General features: G+C 31.9%; 1 protein-coding gene and 1 long non-coding RNA gene across 2 annotated transcripts in view; one reads left to right on the forward strand and one right to left on the reverse strand.

Annotated features, from left to right (window-relative positions):
- The window catches only part of LOC114331799 (sterol regulatory element-binding protein 1), a 101,357-nt gene extending 89,953 nt beyond the window's left edge, over positions 1 to 11,404 (reverse strand). The window contains exon 1 of the mRNA XM_028281460.2: positions 11,242 to 11,404. Within this exon, the coding sequence (XP_028137261.2) occupies positions 11,242 to 11,314 (73 nt within the window). The 5' untranslated portion in view covers positions 11,315 to 11,404. The remainder of the gene's footprint in view (positions 1 to 11,241) is intronic.
- A 9,754-nt stretch (positions 11,405 to 21,158) lies between these two features.
- LOC126884465 (uncharacterized) lies at positions 21,159 to 22,132 on the forward strand. Its single transcript, XR_007698052.1, has 2 exons — positions 21,159 to 21,529; positions 21,719 to 22,132. It is a non-coding gene; the product is annotated as an uncharacterized LOC126884465 (long non-coding RNA).
- Positions 22,133 to 22,484: the final 352 nt, after the last annotated feature.

Genomic DNA, 22,484 nt, shown 5'->3' on the forward strand with positions numbered 1-22,484 from the left:
ATTACTCTTTAAAAAATACCACATACATTATATTTCTTTTCAGTACTTTTGGAAAAATCAAGTGAAACAGTACAGATATTAAAAGTATCGAGTTCAGAACTCCAAAACTTTTTTTGGAGTATTGGACTTCAAATTGATTTTTTTTGGTTGTTGGAGTATTTAGAGTATTTTTATGAAGAATTTTTAGAAAAATCAAGTAAAACCGTAAAGATATTAAGTATCGAGTTCAGAACTTCAAAATTTTTTAGAGTATTGATGCCAAGATTTTTCCAAAAGTACTAAAAATAAATATAAGCTATATGGTATTTTTTAAAAGGTAATTGAATGACTTTCAAAATGAGGTATCACTCAACCCCCTTTCCATTAAAGATTTTGGGGGTTGTATCCGCTCCCGCTAGAGGGTTGATGTCATTTAGTTGAAAACTGGTCTACAAAATGTCCCCCTCACAAATAAATTTGACGTGATTTTTCATATTTTTAGATTTTCTATAGGGACCCTATTATAGGGGGTGCAACTTTTCAAATTGACACACTGTAGATAATACATCCTTCCAGTATGCCCCAATATTTTGTTGTTTATTTTTATAGTCGGAGAGATAGAAGCGGATTTTGTGCGTGATCAGTAATATGGAAAAACTATACGGGGATATGTTGAATTAGTTGTGTACATGACTTTCCTCAACGGCCGGAAATCAGAGTGGGGGACGAGGGTAGTTATAAGAGGTCAAAGTCGCAGGTTTTATTATTTTTTTATGACGCTCATGATCGAGATAGTGCACCAAAATTTGGGAATAAGTAGGTCATGACGTAACTAAGTAAAATCCCCAGGGGCGGAACGCTGCGTGGAGGACAAATGTTGTGCTGCGTCACAAAAAAAAATAATGCCAGCTGCGATTTTGACCCCTTAAAACTACCCTCATCCCCAACTCTGGTTTCGGCCCCTGGAGATTTTGCTTAGTCATGATCTACTTACTCCCAAATTTTGGTTCACTATCTCGATCACCTAATAAAGTCATAAAAAATCCCTTATAATTTTTATATTCACACCTGCCCCACCCATTTGTCGGCCACGCAGCGTTCCGCCCCTGGATATTTTACTTAGTTACGTCATGACCTACTTATTACCAAATTTTGGTGCACTATCTCGATCATGAACGGCACAAAAAAATAATAAAAACCGCGACTTTGACCCCTTATAACTAACCTCGTCCCCCCCTCTTGTTTGTCTTAGTCTATTTTTTTATATCTTCTTCCGTTGTTCCTTTGTTTGATATGAAACCTAAATGCTTGTCCGTTCCTTTGATTTGTTTACGTTCATCTATTTCCAGCTGTTTTATGTCTGTATTCTCCGTTGTTAGTTATTCAGTTTTCTTTAGGTTTATTTCCATCCCATTCTTTGTATATTCCTGTTCCAGTTCTCTCATCATAAAACTGAGGTCATCTTCGTCTTGTACGATCACTATTTGGTCGTCAGCAAAACTTGGAGTATATGTATATAGGGTAATATTTTTATTTTTTTTTTAATAAAAGTACATAACTTCAAGAGTACTCTCAGAAAATTTCAGATCGATCAGAGCAAAATTACCGGAAATACAGCTCTTTTGTAATTTACTCCGCGATTAAAAAACATATTCCGGTGTGCATTACTTTACGATTTGACAAACAAAAAAGAAATTGGAAATAAAACTTGACAAAACTTTAAACGCGTTTTTCTCACTTTTTTTTTCAAAGGCGGTGGACATTGTAACTCAAAAACTTCTTGACTGATCCACCTGAAACTTTGTATATATTTTCTCTAACATACATTCAAAAAAATACTTACCCCTTAATCTATGACAAAATTTTGATAGGCAACCCATGCCAGTCATATTTGTCTATGTATGAAATTTAATAAAAAAAAATGTTTTATCTGGAAAGCAGATGGATAAAGATCGACCTGTTGCTTTATTTGTTTGAACCTGTCTTCCAATTTTGATAAGCCTTGATTAGAGATGACTGAGAGATTATAAGCTGTTTTTTGCAGCCCATGCCCATGGTGCTCTTAGCGAATCCTTTTTGTTGAGGCTCTATGATACTGTCTCATGTACCGGGTGTCCCAATAAGAATGGCTCTCGGCCATATCTCAGGAACCGTTTATACTACAGCTTTGAAAAAAAAGTATTTATAACAAAAGTTGCCTCGGGAAAAGCCTGGAAATTATTTTCATAATTGTAGGTCCACCGCTAGAGGGCGTAATTGAATATCTTCTTCTTCTTTCTCATAATCCTTAGTGCCCTTCAGGGCGTCGGATGTCGGGTTCCGCCTTTTATCCACTTCTTCCAATTGCTTCTATTGGTGGCCAGGTTCTTCATATCCCTCATACTGTGTCTCCTTTCACCTATATCTTGGATCTGGTCCATCCATGTCTTCCTCGGCCTTCCCTTTTTTCTTTTGTTTCCCATTTTGGCTTCATGTACCTTCTTTGTAAGTCTATTTTGCTCCATTCGTTGTATGTGCCCAAACCAGCTTAATTGTTTGTTTTCGATCTTCCTAATTATCGGTTCTTGTTCCAGCTCTCTTCTTATATCTTCATTTCTGAATCTGTCAAACTTCGTAACTCCGGCTATTCTTCTCATGTATTTCATCTCGGTCGCGTTTATCATTGATTCATGTTTCTTTTGGACAATCCATGTTTCCGCCCCATATGTCATTATCGGATTTACTATGCTGTTATATACTCTGAGTTTAGTTTTGTTGCTTATTTCTGACTTTCCAAAAATTGTATTATTTAAAGAGTAGTACACGCTAGTTGCCTTCTTCAGTTTATTACTTATTGCCAAGTCCGTTTTCCCACCATCTGTTATTATATTTCCCAAATATTCAAAAGTAGATACATGTTCTATTACTTTTTCCTTTACTATTATATTAGTATTCCTTTCTCTTTTCTCATCTTCATTTATTATCATAAGTTTTGTTTTGTTGAGGTTCATTTCCATTTTTAATTTATGAATCTCTTTTTGCCAAATATCTATTAGTTTCTGCATTTTCTCTACTGTGTCTGTGATTAAAACTATATCATCAGCGTATAGAAGGGAGTTGATCTTTATTGCATTTAAGTTTTTATATCCTACTATGTATTGAAGGTTTCTTGTTTGATCTTTGGTATTTTTGATTAAAGTATCCATGACTATTATAAACAAGAGGGGGCTTAGTCCATCTCCTTGTTTAATTCCCTTATCCCATTTAAAGTGCCTGATCTTTCTCCATTTATTTGTAGTAATTGAATATCAAAAATAAAAAAAATTAAAATTTTACAAAATTTACCTAATGAAAGGGCACTGGAAATCCTATCATCGCATTTTTCATAAAATTCTGCGCATATTTGATTTCACAAGTTTAAGTCTACCTTTGCAAATAAGGGGTGGGGGTGAGTGGGAACCTTCTTATGAAAAAATGGCTGTAAGTCCGGTTCTGCTAAATCGAATTTTGCATACTTGGTCTTGTTGAAAACAGCTCGTTTTCGTCAATGTAAGAGTCTTATTTTCAAAGTAGCCTAATAAGTAATATTTTGAGTAATGTAGTATTTTTAATGCTTGTATTGTAATGGAATATTTTAAGTGTTTTTTTTTTGTTTTTTGTTTTATTTTTATTATTATGACTTGATATTGTATCTTAATAACACTTTTCTATTGTCAAATAATTTAAATTGTATATACATATTATAAAATATCTCAATTGTAACTGTATATTAGAGTTACCTAATTTTTGAATAAATTCTTCTTCTTCTATATGCCAGCTAGTAGGCGTTATTTAATTATTTTCGGAAATCTAGTTTTCTTTGGAGAATATTAAATGTAAGTATGCATTTTTAATCCAGTATTACAAAATTAGACCAAATTAGCAACATATACCGAAAACCGCATGTCGATACCTTTTTTCTATCTCGAGATATCAACCGCTTAACGTGCTTACCTGAGTTAACTCGGGTTTAAACTACGTTTCTATTTTCGCTTAACCGAGTTTCGTGTTTAAAATATTTGTACGATATATAAGGCGTCTACGCGTTTTAACTCCTCTAGCGCTAAATAACGGTATCCCAACTTGCATGGGCACCCGTACCTATGGGCAGGGGGGCCGTGTCCCCCTAGCTTTTCGGTTGCTTTAAACTATATATGGTTATCCAAAGTATACGAAATGTAATCTGCAACATCTTCACGTCTGCCCCCCCCTAAAAATTTTTATATGGGCGCCCGTGCCCTCTGTTTTCTCGTTTCTAATTTTAAACTTTCTACGATCGACTGCCGACTGGGGTGGGATCACGATGAGTAGAATTCTATTTTGCTGACGTCACGTTTTGCCCTGACTGTGACGTACCTCTGTGTGTAACCCCTTGTTTTAGAGTGTATCACACTGTTAGCAATATTTAACAGTATTATACTTGAATAATTGCGATTTTCTTCTCTTACTTGTAGTATTTTGTATGTAAAAAGTTACGACCGAGTTAACTCGGGTGAGCGCATGAGGGTATTTGTTATTTTATATTTTTCTAATAAAATATGCGTTTTTTTTACTTTAGATTATATCTAGTGACAATAGTCTTGTTCGTAGTTTATTTTACTGTAATAAAATAAATAGGTAATTTTTTGACGTATTTTTGCAAATAAATGTGTGCGTTAAGCGGTTAAGAAACGTGTAAATTTTAAACAATTGTTAATGTCACCGGTAAAAGAATTTAAGGAAAAGTAGTGTGCTATGGAAAAAACAAAGAAGCATTTTCCAGATGTAAACGTATATAATTAATTAAAACAACAATAAGACAAACAACACTATAAAATATAACAAAGAAATAAAAACAACTACTTACTTAGTGACGACCTAAATGTTCAAATTGTTGCCCATCATATTCGATGCAAGCATTTACTCTTTCAAGAGTAGATCGAACAGCAGTCTCAATTCCTGCTTTCGCAATGCTTTCAATGGCGTTTCGTATTCTCTAGATCATGTTTTCTCGTGTAGTGGGCCTAGCGGCGAAAACAAGGTCTTTAATCCGTCCCCATAAATAAAAGTCTAAAACAGTTAAATCTGTTGCTATTCAATTTACTCTTGAAAGAGTAAATGCTTGCATCGAAAATGATGGGCAACAATTTGAACATTTAGGCACTCCTTTTATGTCTGGCGACCCACCTTCTGATGTTTTTTCATATTCGCGACCCATCCCTCACCCAGGATGATACCCTATTCTGTACTCTGTACGCCACTTAGCTACTGTAAGAGCCACCCTGCGACCCACCTGAAATCTGTCCGCGATCCACCTGAAATCTATCCGCGACCAACTAGTGGATTGCGACCCACCGGTTGAAAAATGCTGGTCTAGTACACCCTCATAGTGGGCATCCATAAGTCCATACAGGTCTCAATATTTGTTTGTAAAGTATGTAATAACTTATTATGCATCGACAATGTAGAGATTCTTCCAATTAGCCAATACATTTTTTTATATGTTATATTTAGTTCTTCCCTTTTTTCTTAACGTGCACCTTCCAGCTTAATTTTGCATCTAATGTTATACCCAAATACTTAGCAGTATCTGCATAAGGTACTTGGATATTGTTGATTATAACTAGTATACAGTGGAACCTCGATTATCCGTCAGGGCACCGGACCAAGGGTATGACGGATAATCGAAAAGACGGTTAACAGAACATTAAAAAAATTCAAAATTCATAGTACAGCTCTCAAATTTTATTTGTATGTTTTGTTTGACAATATAAGAGAGATTTGTGTTCGTACAACCTAATCAATTTGTCAGCTGTAGTCTGTGTCAGCTTCTGAATCTGCTTCCTCCGCCTCTGTTGCCATTTCAACGATTTCATCATCTGTCAACAATTTTGCGTCCTCATCACAAATTAACCATTCTTTTATGTCATCTTTAGGCCACGAAAACAAAACAGTTAATTCATTCTTAAAATATGGTGATAGCAAAACTGTACATTTCAGCGAATTTCACTTGGCCTATCGACTTATCGCAATGCTCAAACAAAATGAATTTATGACTCATTTTTTACTTCTGTAGTCAATACAACTTATATATGGACCCTGACGGTTAACAGAGGTGACGGTTAATGGAGAGACGGATAATCGAGGTTCCACTGTATATTGTATTTTTTGTTGGTGAAATTAACATGGACAGATTTAGCTTCATTCAGCCTGATATATTCATATGTATGCACAATATTATTGTTGTCTGATATAAAGAGATCTGCTTATAACGAGGCAATTAGTCTGCCATTTCAGTTCTCGTTATAGAGGGAGTCTACTGTAATTCTAATTTTATCACGTAATGAATCTTAGATCATTGAGCTAACTAGTACATAGACTATTATAAATATAATAATTTTAGACTATTAAAACAAAAACATTTTAAACAAACTTAATACCATGTAATACAAGATAGGTACCTCTTTAGTTGATTCCAACTAAATTTAAAAAAATCAATCCTTGGATTACAAGGACTGCCGGAGCTTTGAGGTTTGACTATAACATTAGAATAACATAAAAATAACAGCAACTGCTGTGAATAAATTGATTTTATAGTAACTTCCAGCCACAGGGCCGGCGATAATGGGCCTGCAAGAGAAGCACTTATTTGGAGGGGTGTCGAAATGAGCTTTTTAAAAATACTAATTTAAAAGGCTTCAGTGAACAGAGTATAAATAAGTCAAATCTTTTTTATATTGAAATATTGTATCCAAAACTACTTTGTAGAAAAATTGACACTAAAAAGTGGAACAAATCTTTTTTAAATGGGATTTTTTGAATATTTTTTGTGATTATATTCGTAAAAATCTATCAAAACACTAAAAATTGCCCACTTAACCCTCCGAGGCACAAGTGCGTGTCTGTGAGACAAATCAATCATATTTTTATAATTTGCAAATAGGCAGGTCAGTTCTGACGTATGGGTGTTTGAGTAGCTGCATCAATTATAATGTAGTAGCATCTGTACAAGGCCGCAGTTTGGTTCTAAGTCCCTGATTCTAAGTGCTGTGTATTTGCTACCTGAGCTTTGTAGTTACAGAATCAAGAAATGGTATGTTAACTCAAACTATTATTGTAACTTCTATTGAGACAAATTTTTATTATTTTAGAAAGTAAATCGTTCTATGCTTTTCACAAATGGATCCTTATTTACCTAGTAGAAATTGCTAGACTACAGAAGCTGTATGATGAAGTAGAAGCAGAGGATGATTTAGAAGAGAAAGGCTATTCTAACGAAGAAGAAGACATCTATGAAACATTACACAATGAATGTGACACAGAAGCAGAGTTGAATTAAAACATTCACTTAAAACGAGAAACCTGTGGTACGGCACAGCCTCTAATGAGTTCACAAATGGTCATACAATGATCAACTGACAGTGTACAACATGGAAGATGCTACTACTGTCGAAATAAAAAAACAAGATACTGTTGCAAAAAATGTAGAAAATGGCTGGAACTGGCTGGCCTGGAACATGACAACTCATGTGTCAAGATTTTTACACAAAATTTTGAACATTGAGAGACATAATGCAAAAATTTAACATTTTTCTCCAAATAAAGAATTGTTTGTTTATGTTTATAAAATATGTTTTGTGTTATAAAAGAAGGTAGATAATAAGAATTGGATCACAAAAGTTTTCATTTTTTGTACAGTATTTAAATACATAATGTGTGTCTCTCAGACACCACCCGTTCTTTCATGTAAAACAAATTCACTGTACCGCTAAGGGTTAAGGGTTGTAGTTCTTAAGCCCCCATATAAAATTATTATTTATGACCACACCGTTGAAACTTTTTGTACGTGTTATTTGGATGGAGTTGGACAAATTTTGAGCTTAGCGCATCATGGCAGTGGGGCATTTGTCTGTCAAGCGGTCACGAAGTTGTCAATTTTATGAAAGAAAAAAATTTATAACCACATTGGTCATTTTATTTTAATCAATGGTTTTTATCATATAAACAGCGAAAACAATTTTGTTGGACAAAAATATTGGGGCATATGACGCGTCGGACACGCTAAATATGTCAAATTTATGAAAATAATAAATTTATTACCACATAGATAATTTTAACGGTATATATCATAAAACCTTTTTACAATCATATGGTAACCTTGCCGGACAATTTTCACGGGGCATATGCGCAGTCGGATGCGCCGAAGATGTTAATTTCCTGGAATTTTTTTATTTATTACCACAGATGTCATTTTTATTTTGTAATGTTCTTTTACATGTGTAATGCATATTGGATCACTTGTCGGACAAAAATAATGGGGCGTTTTGGTACAATTTAAAAAAAAAGTAATTTTTATACATACAGGGTGTTTGGTAAAGAATGGGCCATAGCTTAACCTCAGGTTCCTGAGGTTAAAATAGGCCGATTTAAGCTAACTTACCTTGGTACAAAGTTTATAATAACCGAGATACAGGGTGTCAAAATTAAACTTTTTCATATTTATTATTGAATATTTCCTGTCAGGTATGAGATAACAACATAAAATTTGGTATGTGGGGGTTTTTTGGGTCGAGAAAACTAAATTCCCTACCAAAAATTATGCATTGCCCAGAGGGCGCCACATACGCCTTTCAGCACTCATTTATTACATTCAATTTTGTTATCCCTCACTCTGTATAATTTTGACATTAAAATTTTAATTCTCCTATTAGTTTTACTTAAAAAAGGTATACTTATTTCATCTCCCTAAACTCAACCGTTTTCGAGATAAACGCATTTTAAATCTGCGATACACCATCATTTTTAGCATAATATCATTGTAGTTACACCCGAAAAATAACTTAAAACCATAAAATTATCCAAAAATGTATCGCAAATTTCTTCAAATGGAATATGCGATGCAATGACATAAATTTGAGAACTGGCACAATTATTGAAATGTGTAAATGTGGAATGAAAAACTGTAAATTTTTTTTTGACAATACCTCTTTGTCGATAGCCTAAAAGAATTAAGTTTTCTGTTCGTTTGCCCCAACATTTTTGTCAGACAATTACATTTTTTGTTTAAGAATATAAGTACTTGTAACTTACTACTGTTGTTGGAAAAATGGTTGTAAAGATAAGGGATGCACGAACCCAGCATAGTTTAAAAGTATAGTTTACCGATAAAAATTAAATTTTTTGTCCGACTTTGGATTTGCCCCAATATTTTTGTCGGACACTTAGATTTTTTGATTTAGAATATAACTACTTATAACCTGATGCTTTTGTCGGAAATGTTTTTTTTTTAATTCGAGAAAAAACTATAGAACAACGTTTGTCGTTGTTCAAGGAGTATGTACACAAATTATAAGATCACAATTTTTCTAAAATTTTCCCTATTGTCGGAAAATTTTATAAGAAAATTTTGGGTACATCTCTTCGTCATACCTTTTTAAATGTTTTACTTAGTGTGTGTACCTATTTTCAGCTAAATGGATTTAAAAATAACCGAGAAAAACTGTTTTAAAATTTTTTTTGATAATACCTCCTCGTCGATAGCCTAAAAGAATTAAGTTTTCTGTTCGTTTGCCCCAACATTTTTGTCAGACAATTACATTTTTTGTTTAAGAATATAATTATTTGTAACTTACTACTGTTGTCAGAAAAATGGTTGTGAAGATAAGGGATGCACGACCCCAGCATAGTGTCAAAGTATAGCTTATTAATAAAAATCAAATTTTTTGTCTGACTTTGGATTTGCCCCAATATTTTTGTCGGACACTTAGATTTTTTGATTTAGGATATAACTACTTATAACCTGATACTTTTGTCAGAAACGTTTTTTTTTTTAATTCGAGAAAAAACTATAAAATGACGTTTTTCATTGTTCAAGGAGTATGTACACAAATTATCAGATCACAATTTTTCTAAAATTTTCCCTATTGTCGGAAAATTTTTTAAGAAAATTTTGGGTACAGCTCTTTGTCATACCTTTTTAAATGTTTTACTTAGCGTGTGTACCTATTTTCAGCTAAATGGATTAAAAAATAACTGAGAAAAACTGATTTAAATTTTTTTTTGATAATACCTCCTCGTCGATAGCCTAAAAGAATTAAGTTTTCTGTTCGTTTGCCCCAACATTTTTGTCAGACAATTACATTTTTTGTTTAAGAATATAATTACTTGTAACTTACTACTTTTGTCGGAAAAATGGTTGTAAAGATAAAGGATGCACGAACCCAGCATAGTTTAAAAGTATAGTTTACCAATAAAAATTAAATTTTTTGTCCGAGTGTCGATTTGCCCCAATATTTTTGTCCGACACTTTGATTTTTTGATTAAGAATATAATTACTTATAACCTACTAATTTTGTCGGAAAAATGGTAATAAATAAAAAAATTTCAAGAAATTGACATCTTCGGCGCATCTGACTGCGCATATGCCCCATGAAAATTGTCCAACAAGGTTACCACATTATTAAGTTTTTATGGTAGATTCAGTTAAAATTATCCATGTGGTAATAAATTTATTTTTTCATAAGTTTGACATATTTAGCGTGTCCAACGCGTCATATGGCCCAATATTTTTGTCCGACAAAATTGTTTTCGCTGTTTATATGATAAAAACCATTGATTAAAATAAAATGACCAATGTGGTTATAAATTGTTTTGTTGCATAAAATTGACAACTTCGTCTCACCGGTTGACAGACAAACGCCCCACTACCATAATGCCCCAAACTCCAAATTTGTCCGACTCCACCAAAATAACAAGTACAAAAAGTTTCAAGGGTGTGGTCATAAATAATAATTTTATATGTGGGCCCAAGGCCTATTGTTGTTTGTTTGGGTTTATATGACTGCGGCCACTAAATCCATTCGCCAAAAGGGTTAAGGGTTAAATTAATCTTGTGTACCTCAATGTCAATGTGTTGACATTATTGTGTAAATATAAATATTTACATTTTAATTGATGATATACAAGAAGATATTTAAATAACATTTTATGTATTATTAATACTGATATGCACAAAGAATACGCTATAAATAATAAATCATACTAAAGCCTCATGACTTTGAATTTAGTAATCAGTAATCACTATTAGTCGAATTTACCAAAACCTTAGGCCTAACAAATAAAAGCATGTAAAATTTGGATAAATATCTCAGTAAAATAAATACTTCTTCAATTAATCAAGTAAAACTACATACATTTAGTTTATTGATAGGTATTTAAAACCATAATAAACAAACATTTCTCTATAATGAACCACTTTTCGCTTACCGTCTATTCCTGACAGGTCAGGTATTTGACCGAAGTCGCCATGCGACGCAAAATTTGTAATATCTTCGTTCATTTTTCGCAAAATTATTTATTTTTGATTTAGAAAAATCCTCCTTCATTGAAAAATCACCATACTTTATTCAACGAATCAAAACTCTTCTAATCATGAGGTGATGTATGACGTCATAATTTGACATTATATCTGGTGCTGACATCTGTTAAGAGGAAATAAAATCTCGGAAGATTGATTATTATTTTCATTATTGAGAGATTTTTTTATTAATTTTTACCTAAAATATCTCTTAGAAGTAAATCTTAAAAGCATACAATATTTTATAGAAATTGATAATATTTTTAAATCTACTTGAGAGATATTTCCGGATGTTCTTGAATAAAGGCAGAGCAAGATCGGATAGAAAAGTTTTAAAATATTCTGATAGATGGCGATAACTTCCACTTGATTAGTGCGCAGTTTGGTCACGTTTGGTGCCCAATGATTTCGTATTTTCGAAAAAACCGATAAAATTTAATAAACAAATAAACAATGAGGACATATTATTAGACACGCTCAAAATATTTGTAGCCTCTGCTTGACTCAAATAATTGAGTCTTGCCTTGGGTTTATTCCCACAAATTTAAGTACCCATTTCCTATTATGGAAAAATTAGAAAAGCTGAAAATAGAAATTAATTTAATTTATGTACCTAAACCTAAGTACCTATAAATATATAATAAATATAAAATATGTACTCCTAATATGCAGAAGGGACTGCCTGAAAGAAAAATGTACATTAGCATATATTTTATTGTAATTTACTTTTAAATTATTGAATTTTAGGTAATTATTGATTTAGGTAGGAGTCAAATATTCAGCTCAGCGGAGTGCTATTGTTTGAGATGTGGAATTTCATAAACAAGGGATCTCCCGGTTTTATGAAATGATCCATTATTGATGCAATTTCACAGCACCAAGAATAGCAACCCTGCTGAGCTGAATATTAATGAATCTCTTATTAGCTATCTGGTATAGGTATCACTATAGTTTATAAATGAGATTAAGCTTTAATCCACTTTAATTAAAGTAGTACATTTTGATTTTGAAGAAAAATAATACTGTCAAGCAAACCTAGCATCAATGTGGATGTATATGAAATGTCCAGTAAGTGAGTTGGGACTTTCGATGAATTGGCTGTGTACGATTTGGGTGTACTTGAAATATCTTTTGATGAGTTGAGATTCGATGAGTTACGCACCTTAGGTACAAGTGCCCGATAGCATGATTTGAGTTTCCACTAGACTTGTGTTATGGACGGATTTTACGGGCTGTGATTGGTCGTATTCAAATCAATGACATATTTGATGACATTTAAAAGAAATAGGTAACCCTGTTTTCTCGTTTGTTTTTGACGAGAGACTCTTCGCGTAGCGAATCCAAATGTCTCATGGATCCATAATGACATGAAATGTCATTTTGCGCGGGATTTTCAAGCAAATTCGAGATTGTTTGATTGTTTTACATTTGTACGTGAGTGAAAATGAGAGAAAAAGAAAATGGAAATTAATATGAAAAACAGAAATAATCTATATTTTTCCGAGATGAATGCTAATAACCAGGACACAGGGCAGGAGTAGTGACCAGGGGCAGTTGGACCAGGAAATTTAACGGAATTAAATAATACAATAATCTTATATAATAGACAAGGCGAAAACGGCGGGTTCGAAGGGAAGAATATTCCCATGAGATTTTTTTGCATAATCACATTCGTGAGATATCCCAGAATAAGGTTCAAGAAGTCGCCCACGTGAAAAGTGGGCCAATTTTTTTTAAATCAAATTGCAAGAATCAATATTTTTGGCCCGAACAATTTTTTCTTTAATTTTTTGGACCATTCTGGACAAAAAAGGTCTCTTATAATTTTTCTCTAAAGTTGATCGTTTTCGACTTATCAGCAATTTAAAATTGAAAAAAACGAAAAATGGCGATTTTCAAGGCTTAATAACTCGGTTAAAAGTCATTATTATGAAAGTCAATATATGACTAAATCAAAGTTTAAAGCCGCCCTACAAGATCCTGAAGAAATTTTTGTCATTATTTTATTACTAAGCTGTTATTTTTAAGTAATAATAATAAGCCCCATGCACGTGTGCGGCCGCTGTAAATCCTGAGTGCGAGAGAGAAGCCATTCCAGCAGTCCAATTGTGCATCTTACTCGCACTCACATTTACAGCGACGTCAATACGATCTAACCACTCATTGCTATTAATTAAAAATAACAGCTTAGTAGTAAATTAATGATACAGATTTTTTCAGGATCATGTAGCGGCGACTTTAAACTTTGATTTAGTCACTTTCTGACTTTCATAATAATAATTTTTAACCGAGTTATTAAGTCTTAAAAATGGCCATTTTCTCGGTTTTCAAATTTTAAATTGCTTATAACTCGAAAAAGATCAACTTTAGAGAAAAATTATAAGAGAGCTTTTTTGTCCAGAATGGTCCAAAAAATCTAAAAAAAATAGTCCGGGTCAAAAATTATGATTTTTGCAATTTGATTAAAAAAAATTGTTAAAAAAAATTGGCCCACTTTTCACGTGGGCGACTTCTTGAACCTTATTCTAGGATGTCTCACGAATGTGATTATGCAAAAATATCTCATGGGAATATTTTTCCCAACGAACCCGCCGTTTCCGCCTTGTCTATAATATAATGTTAATATATTACATATATTATGTAACTTAAAAAATAGTCTTTTTTCTTAACTCACAATATTGTAATGTACTTCATGGGTTATGTTTGGTGTTTCTTCACACATTAACATTTGAATTTTGGAAAAAAAAACGTTTACAAAGATTTAACTTGCCACTTCTGTATAATGGAGAAAACTGAATACCTACACCTATCAAAAGGCAGACACTGTGTTGAATAGAATAATTTTTTATTTACATAAACTTTTACATAGGTAGGTAGTTGAGCAAGTAACGTCAAGTAAAAGTAAAAAGAGATTGTATAAAACTGTATAAATCTGAAGAACATAAAACAATAATTACATATAATTAAAATTAGACACTACCTGTTACAAAACAACTAATACTCCAGGTACTCCACCACGGTATATGGTTCTACATTGACCAGATATTTAAATAGCTCTTTTTTAAATCTTCTAAAATTATTCTCTTTGTTTTAACGCTGATGGTAACTTGTGGAATTTGATGCGGGCAGTCAGGTGTTGACACAGTTCGTTGATACCTTACTGAAATTTAAGTTCTTATGTTGAAAATAAGTCCTTAACACTCTAGCCGCCAAGTGTAACATTAATGTATACTTGCATCGTTTCACTTAAATCGCTGGTAAATATATCAAAACTGTTACACCTATAGCGTATTTCATATGGGATATACTTTTGTTGGCCTGTGACATCATTCTGGTAGGTATGTAGAACGTTGGCGTAGGACAAATACAACTTACGGGATTAAGTACAATGAACAAACCAGATTTTTTTTAATGTTTAATCTATTCAAAAGGAAGATATTTTGAACTACTATAGGTACACTGGACGTAAGTAACCACACTTTCAAATATTGCAACCGTCAAAATTTTACCCTTTGCTTTAAAATTAAGTGGTTTACTTATTTCTAGGTTTCACATTGTGGATGGTCAGTTTTGACCAAAAACGTTTTGTGATATTCGAAATCCATTTGGATGATGTCATTCATTTATATATCAACATGCAACAGAAGTATTTACTTCATTATTTCGTTGTATATAAACGTTACACTCGGCATATGTTATAATAATAATTATACATACGCGAGTGTAACATTGATCTACATTGCAATAAATTGGGGTTGAAAAGTAAAGGGGTTAAAATAAAATTAAAATAACAGTTCAAAAGCATTTTATTAGGCCGTTTAACAAAATAATATAGCTTTGGCATGCGACGAAATAATTTAAAATATTATTGGCAGCGAGAGTGTTAAGGGGTTACATAGATCTTGTGGGTAAAAAAGTGACTTTTTAAAAAAAAATTATATCTCGAAAACTAAAAATTATTTTTATTTATAATTTGGAACATGTAAAAGTATAGTACTTAAGGTACTCTCAAAAAAATTTTCAGCCAAAAATATTCATTTTTGTAGAGTTAACTGCAATTTTTCGACAACAGCCCTTTTTTGCGGTGGACAGCATAACTAAGTCGTCTCATCTGAAATCAAAACGTTTCTTGTAGTTTATACCTCTGGCTAGTGAATGAACGAAGAAATTTTTATTAGGTGAAGTCGTTTTTGTTTTATAAAAAAACGACTTTAAAAATGGTCATTTTTGAAAAAATGAGAAAAATTGGGGTCGAAAATGTGTTTAAACCTATGTAAAATCTTCAAATTTCATTTTTTTTTAATTCCTTCATTCATTCACTAGCCAGAGGTATAAGCTAGAAGAAACTTTTTGATTTTTTGATTTCAGATGAGACTGGACTTAGTTATGCTGGCCACCCAAAAAAAGGCTGTTGTCGAAAAATTGCAGTCAACTCTACAAAAATGAATATTTTTGGCTGAAATTTTTTTTGAGAGTACCTTAAGTACCATACTTTTACATGTTCCAATTATAAATAAAAATAATTTTTAGTTTTCAAGATATTATTTTTTTAAAAAGTCACTTTTTTACCCGCAAGACCTATGTAACCCTTTAACAGGCCATCAGTGTTGCCACTGAATGGATCTAGATACATGAAAAACTGTGGGAATATTGAAAACTATTAAATATGTGTACTAGTGTACTTATATAATCTTTATTTTTCAATAATATATTATACAGTAGGAAAAATGAAAGATTACTCATGAGCGATCATATTAAACACATATCTATGTTCCAAAAGATAGTGAACTAGTACCAGTACTATAAGAACAGCTTATATAAGTATTAGATGTACTTGCTTTGGCCTATTTTTTTTTGACACGGTGACAGAAAAATACAGCCCTTTTTTAAATATTTGTTTATGAGTAATCTTTCATTTTTTCTGCTGTAAGTAGTTATGATCAAATCCAGTGTGTACATTAAGAACCTTATTGTCAGAATCTGACAATGCCAATTTTATCATTTTAGTTTCATATGGTGATGGTCTAGTATCTACACTTTTTCTCTTTACTTTAGGAATAGTAAACATTCTAGACTGTGGTTCAACTTTTCGTGATACATTAACTTTTTCTTTCACGTCAAACTTAATTTCACCATTACAATTATACAAATCTATAATTTTATCCAATTGTTTAGAAATAACGCTAGAGTCTTGATCACTTAGATTAAACTTATTATTTAGTCCAAGAATTATCTCTAATTTGGATTGGATAACATTACTATTACTAGCATTGTTACTGCAGCTGGATACAACGTCTTGTACATCAAAGGTGATACTTGGTGAATCATTTTGAGAATTAAGACTATCTTCAGATAAATCTTGTATACAGCATGCATGTATATGTTTACATATATTATAATTTATTACATTATCAGAACAACTACACCTAAAGCTATGTACACAAATTTTACACTTATTACATTTTAATTCACAAAGATTAGTGCAGCAAGCAGCAATCTTTTCAACAATATAATTATGATTACAATCATTTAATGATTGCACTAACCAGTAATTTTCAGCTTCCTGTTTTATGTGTTCTGCCGGAATTTTTTCACCACGGATATGGCCATTGTTAATTTTAGATATTTTATCTGTAGGCTGGTGTTTTTCATGCTTTATTATTTTTTCAAACATTTTATCACGGACTAAATTCATCAAAGCATTTATTGTCTTATCTAAACGCTTACACTTCCTACCTTGTAAATAATGATATTTAATTGTTTTATGGAGTGACTCCAAATACATGTTTGTATTTATGCCTGCATATTTCCTTTTGCAATATGCCCACATACTTACTCTATTTAAATAAGTTTTAGTGAAATATGTATAAAATTCAAATGTGTCTACATCTGATTTCAGTTCATTCACGAAAACCTCCAATTGAGTGGCAAAAGTTTCCTCATCTAGTTCTTTTTGCAACACTCTTAAAGACTTCATCACTAAAGATCTCTTATCACTATTTACAATTTTTTTTGAATTTTGCACCCAATTTCTATTTATATGCCACGTACATAACAATCTTCGAGGTACATTACCCATAATGCTTGCCCATGCATTATAGAAAGGAGGATAATCATCAGACATAAACACTGCAGCAGATATTGTGCCTACTTTTTCCTTAATCAATTGAAAAAATGTTTGAAATAATAATGTATCAGATCTATTTGAAAAACAGAAAGCCACAGGAATACCTGAACCAAATTCATCCACAACTACAATTGTATATAATTGGAAACCATATTGGTTTAACCCATGTGTACCATCTATGCATATCTTATCATTACCATATAATAACAGAGAATGAACTTGAAATTCAGTCATAACTATCAAGACGAAATCATTTACTTCAAATACCTCTTTTTGTTGTCCTTGTTCTTTGTAATATAATACTGGGTCATATTCCAATTTTTTCATACATTGTACCCACACTTTGACACTAACAGCATCATTTTTATGTCTCTTTGTTGGGTATCCAATTGAATAGTCTCTCATTATATTGTTAATATCTTTTTTTTCTATTAAATGGATCCGCTCTATATCTGAGACATTTTCACGAATATCATGCAGAACCCTGTCGACTGTAACTCCTTGGGACAATTTGCCTAAAACATTATACAACCAATTCAGATTAAATTGATTAATTTGATATGGATTGACCCACTAACTAAATTAAATAATAGAATGATTACCTGGAATTTTATCTCTGTCTGATTCATCAAGCCTTAAACGCCCAAGTTCTTGACCATGACCTATGTGCACAGGATAAAGAGTTGCTGATATGCTTCCATCAGATGTATAGGTCACAATTATGGTTGATGGGCATGCTCTACTTATTTTGTTTGTTCCCATAGATTTAGAATTGCGTTCAGGAGTTACTGTTAGTCGTGGAGTGAAGGAACGATGGCAATCAAAATAACTTCTTTGGTTTCCGTTGCGTAAACGTTTTTTACTAGTACTATTTACATAATTTGCTTTTAGTGACGCTTCAATTTCTTTTTTCCAATGGATAAATTCTAAAAAGATTACATGGTCCGTACTTATGTTATTTATACATAGCTTCAGAACAACATATAAGTAAATATGCAGTTTACAGAAAGAAAGTGTTTACAAGTACCTACCTATTCTTATTCTAATATTTGTTATCTAATTATAATTATTAAATGTTAATCTAATTATAATGTTAAAGTATTATTAGTACATATTTAGCTCGTAAACTTATTATTGTTAATTGTATAACTTTTAATGGGGTAATCCCGTCAATAAATAAATAAAAATAAAATTAAAAAAATAAATAATCCATTAAGGCTGTATGACACTATACATTTTCTTGTATCATTTCTAATATCGTTTCTGATATGTCAAAAAAATGCATAGTGTCATACACAGATACAAGAAACGATATCAGAAACGATACAAGAATTTGAGTCAGACACAGATTATTGTACAAGAACTGCGCCAATTTCTGCGCAAAGACCAAAAACGTAAAACCTGCTGGTAAAACATCTAAAATGTCATAATTACTTACTTACTCATAATGGCGACTGAAATGAAAATGGGATCATGTATTGATGAATTTATTTGTGTTTTTGTAGGTATTATTTATAAATCTTTTATTGATACTTTATATACCGTTTGGTATGGACTACTGTTCTACTAATAACCATATATTTAGCTCCTAATAAAGTCCAAACTATGTATAACTTTGGGTTTCATATTGCATAATTTTTTAATAGAGGAAAATACAATATGTAGTTCCTAATTTGGATCAAACTGAAGATAATTCCAATGCAAATATTTTAGCACAAATATCAAAACAAAATAAAAAACACAAATAATCAACAGTCAACGTAAAAATTCTAGTTAACATTAAAATATTTGTTTTTAAAAGTTTATAAATTTTATAAAATCCTTAAAATCAGCTGTAGACGCAGTACTACCATAACCAATGTAACCAAATGTAACGTGACACAGGGCGACAAACAAAATTTCGACCAATAACGTGCCGAATTTCATACAATTTTTGATACAAGAACTTGCATAGTGTCATACAGGGCACAAATGTATGTACAAGAAACGATACAAGAAAATGTATACAAGAAACGATATCAGAAACGATATTAGAAATGATACAAGAAAATGCATAGTGTCATACAGCCTTTACTTACCTGATTTGTCTTTAAATTTATGAGTTTCTTGTTTAATCTGTACATCATGAGACTCCATTAGGTGCTTATGGAGATGCACATACCTTACAAAATTTTCATTACAGGCTGTTACTGGACACAGCAGTCGTTTGTGATTGGTTTTATCTTTATGTGTTCTCATATGTAATACTAAAGCTGTCTTTTTACAGAAATTGTCCCCACATTTATAACATGTGTAACTAGGCTTAGCACTAGTCTCCATAAGGTCTTTGTGCTTGTTTCTCTTATGTTTATTTAAAGCACTTCTTGTTACATAATATTTATCACAATTAACACACTTTAAATTATTGCCATTTATCTTACTTTGGAGTTTATGTTCCTTCTGATGCTGTAACAATTTTCGTTTTGATGGGAATTTTTCCATACAGTTATTATATTGGCAATCATAAAGTCTTTCCATGACAATATTATGATGTATTTTATCATGCTTTCTCAACGCTTTTAACGAAGCATACGCTTTATCGGAACAAGTGGTGCACTTAAACATTTTCAATAAAATCAAATTATCTAAGAAACAATAAAATAAACCGTTAACTGTAGAACCGACCACAAATTACTACATTTCCTAGATTTATGTTTGTTTTTGTTGTCACTTTTGTTGTTATTATAGGTTAGGTTTAAACACAGGTTGCTCTTTGGTGACACAGAACACAAATCAAATTATCTTTGGATCCAAATGCACAACGGAATCAAAGAGAAATTAAGTTGGATTTATAGTTTGACGTAGCGTAGACGTAGACGCAACGTAGACGTAAGAAACGGACTGGAGACGGAAGAAAATATTATGTCAATTTATAGATCGACGTAGCGGAATTTTTGCGCATGAGTAGAAAGAGTAAACAATGACTTAATTCTAATTCAACAACATAGCCTATAAATTATACGAACAGTAAACAAACTTTGTGTTTATTTATTTATACTATTATTTATTATAATATTTATCTGTTTTGTGTGTTACATGGATTAGGAAATAAACGAAAGTATGCTCTTTGGTGCCGCATGCCGTGGGATTTCCAACTATTTTGTTTCATTTCCTGGTCTTTAAATGTTTATTGGATTTACCTATCGTATAATATGTGTGGATAACCACGAATTAGGCTAATAAACAACTCATATTTATCTGAAATATTGAAATGACTCTATGATATATTTTTATTAAATTAATAACTTAACATCCATTGTATTAACAAATAATTAACAAAATTCGAATATGTTGACAATCAACTTTTTACACAACACAAGGAATGAGGGGGCGGGGCGGGTCCACTTTGAGTGACAGAACAAAATTCTGCCTTATGATTGGCCAGACGGAAGAAACGCACTGTAAAAGATGAAAGTTGGTCATCTCTTATGTTACGTTACGTTTCTCTTACGTTCCGTCAGGCGCTTGCGTTCATCTATAAACACGAGTACACAAAATTCGGTGTTGATCTTTTCCAGTGCGTCTCCGTTGCGTCTACGTCTACGCTACGTCAAACTATAAATCCAACTTTTACTGCGAAGAGTCCCTCGTTGTTTTTGTTTATGCAGTGTGTTTATGTTATACAAAAGAAAAATATTGATATTTTAGTTATTGATCTTGGATTTTGAGACTATTTTATACGTTTATACTTGTTTATTGTATTCATTTTTAAACAGCCATATTATTTCCAGCAAAAGTTATGGAACGTTTACAGATACATAGTAATATTTATAAAAAAAAAACAATTACTTTCTGCTTGCTTCCTATATTTTATAAATTTTTAAAGCTTCCTCCCAGACTCATTTGAGTATAAGGTGGTTAATTTTTCCGAAATAAATGGAAGGGATGGCGCATTTAATGCAGTGATTTGAGCTAATATAACAACACAAGAAGATGCTCAAAATTGTCAAAAAGAATATGAAAATGTTAATAAAGTAAATTTTAGAGTTCTAAGAACTTATCCAAATGATTCTATGAAGCTTGTTTTCAAGGTAAATATTGATGTTAATATATTCACTTTCTAACTTTATGGGTTTTATATTTTGTAGGGATGAATAATTAACATTGGAGAGAATTTTTAAGTATTTTGCTAAGCAACAAATTTTGTGTTCATTTTGATTTAAAGTTCAAAACATATATTCATATATTGTAAGATATTAAATAGATTTTTTTTATTACAGAAAGACTATCGATGCCATCGCAATACTCAGGCTAATTTGCCTTCATCAAAGACAAAAAATCCGTCATCTAAACATGTTAACTGTCAGGCATTCTTAAGAATTACGGTGAAACAATCAAGTATGAAAAGGTAAAGTCTATTTGCTAATCTGAGACACAACTACTGTCTAGTGACGTTGGTAATTTTTTTTGAGAAGTTAGGTTGCTAGACGTAACTGGAAAAGACTACACAACCAAACATAACTACTCATAGCCAATATTATTATTAACAGTAAACAGGCATAAATAACATAACATACACCATACACCAATCAATAATTATTTATTTACACCTTTATAATGTATTGATAACAGATGAGAGAAGTATTTATTGTACAAAATAAAAATATTTTATAGAAATAAATTCCACAAAATTTTATGAGTTTAGTATACACTCCCAATATTTCCAACAGTTATTTTTTTTTAGTGAAAGATTAAGTTGATTTGAGCAGTTAATATCTATTGTTGGGTAGGAATTTTTGTGTTGTAAAGACAACACTTATATATTACGATTATAGATATTAAAGCTGCTTTTGATTGTATAAATAGAGAAATAATATGGTCAGTAATGGAAGACCTGGAAAGCCCACAAAAGATAATAAGCCTGGCAAAAAGTACATATAAAAGTATATAGAAATGTACTGGCTAAAGTACAAATAAACGGAAACTGATCGCCAATAATAAACCTAAGAAGAGGAATAAAACAAGGGGACAGTAGTTTCATTCATA

Source organism: Diabrotica virgifera, chromosome 5 (assembly GCF_917563875.1).
Source record: "Diabrotica virgifera virgifera chromosome 5, PGI_DIABVI_V3a".
Lineage (NCBI taxonomy): Eukaryota > Metazoa > Arthropoda > Insecta > Coleoptera > Chrysomelidae > Diabrotica > Diabrotica virgifera.